Source organism: Sander lucioperca, chromosome 8 (genome assembly GCF_008315115.2).
Source record: "Sander lucioperca isolate FBNREF2018 chromosome 8, SLUC_FBN_1.2, whole genome shotgun sequence".
Lineage (NCBI taxonomy): Eukaryota > Metazoa > Chordata > Actinopteri > Perciformes > Percidae > Sander > Sander lucioperca.
In genome coordinates, this window is record NC_050180.1 from 11,436,922 (window position 1) to 11,446,701 (window position 9,780).

The 9,780-nt window shown below is 41.7% G+C and overlaps 2 protein-coding genes across 6 annotated transcripts; both read right to left on the reverse strand.

Moving 5' to 3' along the window:
• Positions 1-603: 603 nt before the first annotated feature.
• On the reverse strand, positions 604-4,788 carry nepro (nucleolus and neural progenitor protein). 2 transcript variants are annotated; one of them, XM_031281712.2, is made up of 9 exons: positions 4,561-4,788; positions 4,226-4,380; positions 3,916-4,004; positions 3,198-3,326; positions 2,980-3,057; positions 2,492-2,793; positions 2,230-2,288; positions 1,896-2,110; positions 604-1,397 (listed from the first exon to the last, which is right to left on the reverse strand). In XM_031281712.2, the coding sequence occupies exons 1-9, from the start codon at positions 4,688-4,690 to the stop codon at positions 1,064-1,066; spliced, it is 1,491 nt and encodes a 496-aa protein (XP_031137572.2). In that variant the 5' UTR covers positions 4,691-4,788; the 3' UTR covers positions 604-1,063. The 2 variants fall into 2 exon arrangements, with proteins under 2 accessions (XP_031137572.2, XP_031137573.1); XM_031281713.2 differs by having other exon boundaries at positions 1,064-1,397; positions 1,896-2,092.
• A 1,897-nt stretch (positions 4,789-6,685) lies between these two features.
• tex30 (testis expressed 30) lies at positions 6,686-9,003 on the reverse strand. 4 transcript variants are annotated; one of them, XM_031281848.2, is made up of 5 exons: positions 8,766-9,003; positions 8,213-8,449; positions 8,051-8,102; positions 7,377-7,591; positions 6,686-6,938 (listed from the first exon to the last, which is right to left on the reverse strand). In XM_031281848.2, the coding sequence occupies exons 1-5, from the start codon at positions 8,781-8,783 to the stop codon at positions 6,777-6,779; spliced, it is 684 nt and encodes a 227-aa protein (XP_031137708.1). In that variant the 5' UTR covers positions 8,784-9,003; the 3' UTR covers positions 6,686-6,776. The 4 variants fall into 4 exon arrangements, with proteins under 4 accessions (XP_031137708.1, XP_031137711.1, XP_031137709.1 ...); XM_031281851.2 differs by lacking the exon at positions 8,766-9,003 and adding an exon at positions 8,745-8,764; XM_031281849.1 differs by lacking the exon at positions 8,766-9,003 and adding an exon at positions 8,644-8,719.
• Between the last annotated feature and the right edge of the window lie 777 nt (positions 9,004-9,780).

The following is a 9,780-nucleotide window of genomic DNA, read 5'->3' on the forward strand; positions in this document are numbered from 1 at the left end:
AACAAACATTACTCTTCTGTACTCGACAGCCTATGCATTGTCAACATATGGAAAATCAACTTTCTTGCATGTGGGATTTTATGGTTCTTAAGATATCAAGTGTATCATTTGATAGTTTTTGTCCTAATTTGTTGAAGCCGACATGCTTTAAAACATTTCAATCTAAATGATGGCTATCTCTTGTCATTCTGGGCAAGGGCAACAAAAGGACAATTTCCCACGAGCATGGCAAATGTTCTTTATTATCTGCCCGCTCTGAAGTTTCTCCATTTAAAATGTTTAAATACCTTATTATTCGGGCGCCCGGATAGCTCAGTTGGTAGAGAGCGCGCCCATATATAGAGGTTTACTCCTCGACGCAATGGCCGCGGGTTTGACTCCAACCTGCGGTCCTTTGCTGCATGTCGTTCCCCCTCTCTCCCCTTTCACGTCTTCAGCTGTCCTATCAAAATAAAGGCCTAAAGATGCCCAAAAATAATCTTAAAAAAAACCAAAAAAAAAATGTTTATAAAGTATTATTCAGTCCCTAATACACCAAATAAGAGTTGAATCTACATTTGCCAATCAATGCTATGGCTAAAAATCAAACAGGAAACTGTAGTTCAGATTTTAGCCATGAAAACTTTAAAAATTCCCCATTCAGTCATCAAGAACCAGAACATTTAAAATACATCACCCCACTGTTAAATTCCATCCCCTTAGGTGTCCTGATAGGCAAACTGCAATGTCATTGGTTCAATTACAGCCTGGTACTTTTGTTCCATGCCACATCCCTCTGCTCTCTCTCCTCATTTATTGTGTGCCTCTATACTGTCCTATCCAATACAGGCTAAAAAGCCACAAAAACAATCTCCCTGCTATAAAAAAAATTCATCCCCTTTAGTTACTTTCTGCTTAGTAACTGCTGCTGTTTAGCACTTCATTCATTCATACATACATACAATGACCAACCATCAGTTTTCATTACACATCAAATGTCCTTTCAAAACAGTGGAATCTATCAAATACTGAGCTCAGCTACATAAGGTAAGTTGTTTCATTGGATGTGTTCAATTCCAAAGTGTCACAAACCTACAGAGGCAAATATATCATCTATGTCATCCTGGCGGTCACAGCCGGTGGCCTGAGAGGATGTCGCCTCGTTTGTAGTCCGGGTTCTTTGGTCGTCCCCTGACAGTCCGGACACTGATAACTCCGTCCTCTCCCTTTGTCTCTTCAGCAGTTTCTTTTTTACACCCGTTGAAGACTTAAATCGACTTCTGAGCGTCTGCAAACGAGTTGTCAGGCGAGCGTGTCTCCTGGTTGCAGCAGAAGGCCGGCAGGTTGTTGGCACTGAGCCGTGAGGAGATGAAGCCCAGCAAGCTTCCTGTCTGAAGGTCCGCAACCTCCTCTGGACGCTGGGGACGAGGACACATTTACAGAAATATGCACAATTAATATTAGGAGCAACGGCGTTACAGAATACTAAAGTGTGTAGTTTCACCTCAACAACTCCACACAGTGGCCAATTTATTAGGTACACCTGTACAGTCTAATGCAATCCAACTGTTCTGCCAAAAAGTCTTCTTTTATGCCTATAATGTTCAGTTGTTTTTTCGTTACACTGTCACAGAGGCGTTAGTTGTTGAGGTGTTTGATAATATTCTGCCCCCTACATGTATGTAAATAGGGGGTACAGAAAAATAGAGACACCTCTAAATATAATGTAGTTCATTACAATACCCCCTCTAACTACGACCTCACTAATAAACATATCAAATTTATTTACACACACATTATAAACTTTGTAAAAAGGTAGAATTTATGGCAGAGCTGTTGTATTGAATTGCATAAGATTGCACAGCTGTACCTAATAAAGTGGCCACTGAGTGAATATTCTGCATTGTTGCTCTTACTTGTAACCGGCTGCCTCTAAGCATTTCATCCTTTGGCACTTTAAATGCAAGAAGCTTAGAAGACGTTTTTCCTTTTCCATCTTCTGGGATTTGCACCATGGGATCATTTCTTCCAGATGGGCCGCCATGTCTGTGAAAGTAGTAGCCTCTCTCACTTGTTTCTTGAACTTTCGTTTCTTGTCAGCCTTGTGCGTTTTCTGTGGGAAGGATTTGCCCTTGGGTAACAAAATTATGTAATCATTACATAGGACGATTAGGTGGCCACACTGAGCAATTACATATTCTGCAAATAGTAAAAGCATGAATACATATTTCGTCTGGCTTGCTCACATACCTCAGAAAAGTCCCTGAAAACCTTGAGAAAAGGCTTCATGTCAGCGTCAGGACCGATAACTGAAAAAAGAAAAAAAGATCATCTTCTGGTGCAAATCACATACGGCTACATTGAAGATTACTGTGTAAACTATCAGTAGCTGAGAAAGCTAACTAGCTAGACAACAGACTGACTACTTTGTCACCCCCCTACTGTGAAGCAGTGCATCCTTTAGGGCAGTGTCATCTTATGCATCACACAGAACAATGAAAAAGCTCCACACCTCTTTCAACAGCAACACCCAGATCTTCTTTAACCTCCCTTGTCTCTCCCTGGTTCTTCCCTTTAACAGAAGACGTCTTCTTCCTCTGCTGCTTATACTTGTGACCTCTGGCAAGGGGACCGTGTGCTGGCTTTTTGGTCAGTAAACGTGCATCAGAAGGAGCCAGGAACTGAGCCATATCTGCTGGCAGGGAGAAGTCTGTGAGGAAGGGCATGGGCTGGGCGTTGGCTACTTCTCTGAGGAGCTCCAGGAGCTGCTGATACAGAGTGGACAGGCTGACCAGGATACCACGGACAATCACCCTGATGGAGCACAAAGGCAGGTAGATTGAGATTTGGATCTAAACAAACACAAATCAAACTATTCCAAACACAGTTCCTTTATAAATTTGGATCTGCCAACATGCAAAGCTGCCTTGTGGCGTATAATTCAGCATCTTTTTGCATTTCTCAGCCTTTTTAGATGTGACAACGAGAACGAGGACTCACCAGAGACGACTGACCATGCTGGTTATCACCATATTCAAGATAATAAACTCCTCCCATTTCATCTGCTGCTTTGACAGTCTGAAGCACATATCGCTTAAGGACAAACCCACGAGACCCAAGAGATTCACAGTTGCAAAAACAAAACAGAGTCTCTCTTCAGAGATGACCGTCAGCTTACTTTTTATGTTTCGGAACAGTGCCACCTCTGAAAAGGATACGTGAAAGCTCTGCTGCAGCGATTCAATGTGCAGCTCATCAGCTGGGCGGCTCCAAGCACTTTGAGACTGAGCCACTCCAGCATGGGTTGACTGGGGACATCACACTCACCAGCCTTGATGCTCAGTCCTCTAACACACACACACACACACACACACACACACACACACACACACACACACACACACACACACACACACACACACACACACACTTAACTCAATGCATCACTGCTGTAATGTGTGCATCAATAGTGATGGCTCAGGCTCAATAATCTCCACCACTTAACTTCTCAGTGTGACCTCGTGCTCTTCTGTAACAGGCTTCCTTATGAGATTGTTACTCATATTGTTAGTCATTAGTCAGTTCATTAACCTCAGGTACTTTTTTAAACTCTGAAATGTCAATTTACAATTTATGTTATGTATTCAATTATTTTGTATGCTATTGAAACCCACAAATTAGAAATGCCCTGACCTGATGTGGAAGACCAGTGCCTGAGCTCGTGAGTATATTATTGGTCTGCATAGGCTATTTGAAGCTTGATCAAGCTCCAGTACTTTGTTTGCTTTATCGCATTGCATTTACTTATTCACGCCAGCTTCCGCATACAATGTGTGTCATTAAACAGCAAAACCTATGTTTGATGCTGGCCTGTATGCTCATTAACAATTGCCAAAAACAGCACATCACACTGAACCAATGCAGCTTTCTATCTACCTTTGAATTCTTTTGGGACACAGATCGGTCAGCTCCTGAAGAGCAACATCAAGCTTCATGCTCTTCAGCCTGTTTATGCATTGTTCAACCTGTGAAGAGATATAAGACAAAATCAAATATATCAAATCAATATCAAATATGAAAATGACATATCAGTTCGTTCTTTAGCTTTTCTTAGTTCTACCTCTCTGACTTTTCGGTTTAACACACAGTGAATCCAAAATGACTGGCATGTTTCCCATCACTAGGCTAAAACAGATCACACACCCTGAAGTGGCCAGATGTGGAAATAACGACTTCCAGTCCTCACCTGCTTTAAACCTTTGAACGTCTTGTTGCCTCTGGAGCTGTTATTTAGGAAGTACAGCAGCTCGTAGAGAACTCGTACCTCGGTTTGAAGAATCTCACTCCGAATTAGCTTAAGCACCTTCTCATTTTCCACAAGCAGGGCTTTCACACTTGCATCTGCAAAACAGTAAAAACATTTAAACATCACAGTTTTATTCAACGATAATGATACAAGTACATCAACACTGCACACGTGGGTTATACAGCATTTAGCGCAGAGTTTTGCCCTAGACATCACGTAACAAAATCAACATAATTATTGTTATATTATATCAGGATGCGAACAACTAATCGTACCTGTAGTTGAGCTGAAATGTACACGGACACTAGAAACCGCACCGGGAAAAGCAATGTTTACCCTGTTCCACGGTTCTCCTGCCATGCTTCCCCATAGACTGTATATAAGAAGCTTCCCTACAAAAAACATGCGGATGTCAGCCAGCCAATTGTATTCGACTATACTATAAACGTCAGAGTTCGCCTTAAAGGCACAGAGAACACTGTGACAAGATTGCTCTAGTTCTCACTGAGGTCACCATGGCCCTGTTTACACGAATACGCTCGCGGGTGAAAACAACAAAATATTTTATCAGATGTGCCTTTCGTTGGGGTCATCCCTATGTTCCCCGCTCGGCTCGGCTCGGGGAACATAGGACCCTTTTTTAGAAAAAAGGTCCTATGTTCCCCGTTTTTCCCAAAAAGGGTCCTATTCCCCTGTAGCAATACATACCGGGGAGCGTAGGACCCTTTTTCTGGTCCCCGCAATCTATCAATCTTTACAGTAGGGTTAGGGTTAGCCATGGAATTTGGCAGTAATGGTGGAAAAAGTAACCTCATACAAAGAGGGGAACATAGGACCCGGGGAACATACGATCCCCTTTCGTTTAGACGGCCACGGCGTTTTTGGGGCTTAAAAATACAAAAAAGTGAAACCACCCTCCAGAGTGGAAATCTTAAAAACACTCCACCGTTGTGTTCCCGTCTAAAGGGTAGAAATGCACTGTGCAAGTGTGTCTGTCTGTGTGTGTGTGTGTGTGTGTGTGTGTGTGTGTGCGTGCGCCGCATGTGTGTGTGTCGCTTTTGTGCATCGTTTGGAGCAATAACTCCACCTCCTCGTCTATCCCATGGATGTATTAAGGTCTATCCAGACAAAATTGTCAGCTTATGATGTTCGCTTCTGGTTTCACGCTACTAGGGAGAGGAGAGGGAGAGAGGAGGAGAAGGAGAGAAGTAGAAGGAAGGACTTGGTGGTGTTGTGTGGCAGTGCTTCACACTACCACCTAGCCGCCTGGGGTGCATACTACATCGAATTTCACACACTTTTGCGTCACCATATGCACGCAAATACCCCCCCCCCCAAAACGCTCGTCTTAACGCGGAATAAAAAGTGATAACGCAACGCCACTTTTACGTTTTCTCTTTCAGATCGTTTACGTCTAAACATAGCATAACCGTGCGTTCATGGACATCGGAAAAACGTTTTTCCGAGTGAAAACGTCATCATTCACGTCCCTTCCTGTGGGAATCAGAGGTGGGAAACTCGGGCCAGATTTTGCTAACAGAGTTTCCCAGTTGGTGACGCGTTGTTGACAACTGACGTTTGATGTAGGCGATTTTGGTTCACTGAACATATTTCAATGACAATAAACTGTTTATTGTGGACAAATGCCTCTGCTGAGAAACATACACAGACATAACATGTTTCAAATTATTCATAAATAGGCCCATGTATAAAAAAACAATAACACATTATCCGTGTCCTTTCCTGTTCGTTGTCCTGCAGATAACACAAACACCTGACGATGTGCTGTTTGTATGCTCGCATAACAGCAGCAAATTATTGTAGCCTCCATGTTTTCACACACCTGATGCTCTAGGCTACGCCCACCATTTGGTGGCAGTCATGCAAAAAGTTGTTATGCCAAACGCCAATGTAACAGAAGAAGAAGAACACGCATCCCGACCATCCTAACCAAAGAATTTCTAATATGGGTTAGTAGACGGGCTTTGATCCTAACCATGTGAACACTGGTAGTCGGAAAAACAACGTAATCATGGGGGCGGTCCCGGTTATTCCGAGGTGGCATGAACGCGCCATTAGTCACCTGTAAACTGTAAGGAAACAAATACACTCATTCTTACAAAATTAGAGTAAAGCCTTTACTTGGCATGGCATAAATGTGTAGGCCTCCAGTACAATCAGACTCAATCTAAATCAATGTAAAGTACCACAGTATCATTAATGTGAGATTTTGTGCACAAGCAAAGAGTTTCTGGCTGGGGTGGTGGGGTGACCAGGAAAACAGGCTTAATGAAAACAGAGCTGAAGACTTATTTTCGTAGACATTAACAATGTGTTTTTGATTGCACTGGATCATTTCTGTATGTCATTTCTGATTAAAAAAAGACAAAAGAACTTGGCCACATTGTGTAAAAATATATATCCTTTATTCAACTAGTAGAAAGAACATGACAAAACAAAGAAAATAAAACATCTGATAACATAAATTCATCTATTCCCCCTGTTTACTCATCCAGGTGATGACATGTAAATTCACTTCATCCAACACAGAATCCTCCGACCTTCCCTTCACTGTCAGTCCATGGTTGCCTCCTTTTAGCCAGAAAACCTCAACTTGACCTTTCATTTCTTTTATCATCCCTTCAAAAAGGACCTGAGCAAAGACAGAGAGCAAAAAGAAAAATCACTATTGGGGAAAATGTCAGGTCATAAAAAAACAGACATTGCACAGGCTGGGACAATGATAATTAAATTGAATAGTTAGAATTGTCCATATTATACTAAATAGTAGAGGACTGGACTACACAATCACAACAATACACGCTTTCTGCAAGTATCATAGAGAGAAATTAGAATATACATGAAAGAATATAGGAGAAAACTGTATAAACACGTACACTTCATGACTGAGATAAAGAAGTAAATGTATTACTGAATGAGGCAAACTAGTAGCATAAACAACTTACTGAGACAAAGTAGAAAAAAAGATAAGTAACTCAACACACATACACATGTAAATACAAAATGAAAATCCTAAAACTGTATGAAATGCCCGTCAAGACAGGATAAAGAGCCTCCCATCCGTCCTCACCTTGTCACACATGTTGTCCTCAGTGCCTGACACACACAGCACAGGCATGTGTTCAGGTAGCCCCCTGAGATCTTCACTCCGTTGCCGATGGACGTGTGTCTGTCCCGGTGGGTGCAGGGGGAAAGACAGGCAGATGACCCCTTGCACTGCATCCTGTGATTCATCACTCAGCTGCCTGGCTAAAGCTGCAGCAGCACGACATCCCATTGACCTGCCTGTGGACGATTTCAAGACAAGATATCATACTCAGTGATTGCTGTATTCCATGTTGTAGTCTTTAGTAATGCACACTATTGACAATTCTGGCAAGACCTGGAAATGTTTATGGGCAGATTTTACCAATACTGAAAAGTATAATCCTATTGTTATCAAATGTGCATGTACTTTTCAGACGTTTACCATTAAGAGTCATTTGTAATACTTCTACTGTTGTATTGTTCATTTAACTTCCCAAAACTTATAAATGTGGTGCATGTTTTTATCATATCGTATCCTATTATGATCTATCACTAGTTGTTTTTAACTAGTGCAGCATCTGCTGGAATTGTAATGCAAACGTATGCACACAGAAAAATCACTCACTCCACAGCATTTACAAACTGACATAGTTTAGCCTAAATGGCACACCTTTACATCTTTTTATGTGATAATGAAAGCCTTCTATTGCTGCTTACCTCCAACAAATATGTGCTTTATGGTAAACTTCTGTAAAGACTGCAAGTAGTCCTAGGGGTAAAGCACAAGTGTGTACAGCATCTTACCGATTCTAAATATGTAGTAGCACAGAGATAATAATAGTGACTGCTATTTTTGAATGAATGAATGCTAATGCTTACCCACACAGCACGGTAAGCCTTCACTCTGTAACCCAAGTTTAAACCTTTGCATGTGAAACGGAGACAAAGGAAGCCATCTGCAGCTAAGGCATGTGCCAGAGAAACCAGATGTTTGAAGTTCATGTCTCCACCAGCCCCATGTGTGAGAATGACTGCAGTGTGAACATCTGTTACTGAAGCAGGGAAACACAAGGCAGCATCCAGATACTTTGTCCCAAATGGCACCTTCACTGTGTCCTGAAAGCCAGTGTACAGTCAGTGAGCAGTATCTCTAAACTGACAGTTCACATCATGCATGGTATAAACATCTGTGGCAATGGATTCAGTCTTTTGTGTAAATAATAGATATAAAACAGCACCACTCATCAACATCGTCAGTTAAAGTATAACTTAGCGTAAACAGCTTAAGTTGTTATAACGAGCTAGCTTACGCTAGCTGTGTCTACGTACGCGTACTCACAGAACTGGACTTTTACATCCAGTAACGTTAACTAGCGTTACTATTTTGCAGTTGCAAATGTTATATATTTACTTTAATGGTCTATGTATTTGCCTCGTTAAACTTGTCCATTACAAGATGTTTCTTCCCTGAAATCCGTAGAGTGGAACCTGGATACAGGTGACTGTGACTGACATCTAATGTTCAGGAGGGATCATTACAGCTTTACTCATGCTCCCACGTCAGCAATATAAACACTTGGCACAGATGATTTTCTAGAGGGGTCAGCTACAGATCAGTTACCTTGGAGCTGGCAGGGGTTGTTTATCTTGCTCAAGGACGCCTCAGCACATCAGATGTTTGTTGACAATGCAGCTTGAACATGTAAATCAGCCTATTTGTGGGGGGAAAAACCCACTCATGATAGGATTACTGGCCTATAAAGTGTAGGATATAATTTGTGGAAAATGTGTGTAGAGATCACGAGTGGCTTCGTTCTCTGATCTTCCTGACTACCTGTGAGAGAGCCATCTGACCTGATGAGTTTGAAAGGGAGTTGCTCTTCCTGAGTATCAATGAGAGGACTATCTGACCTATATGAAAGGGAGTACCGGGCCAGGAAAATAATTGAGGTGATTAAAAAGACTCTCAGATCGGGGGGAACAGAGAACGAAGCCACTGTGTGATCGGTATTTTTTTTACAGGCACGAGTTCCCGGGGAGACTGTCTGTAGGGCGAGGGAGACGGTCTTGAAGGAGAACTGCGTCCATATGCATATGTATTTCCTTGCAATATCATTTCACTAAAGCTTGTTACTTTTGAATCCAGCGAATCCTGACTTTTATTTCTGATCTACCAGTAAACGAGCACTTATCAGGGTGTAGTGACCTTAGAATTGGAGTCAGATTCCGTCTGGCCTTTTTGTGTCACATTTATGTTTAAGAATTCACTGTGCCAAATGTATGTTTAACATTAAAACGTGATTTATAAAATCATGGATACAATTACTTTAGTAGCTTAGTATTATATGCACTAAAAAGGTATATATAAAGGCTTTAGGACGCCCTAAACGTTATTGTAGGCAGAGTTTAATATGCAACTTAATTTTACACGATATATGCAGGGTCCC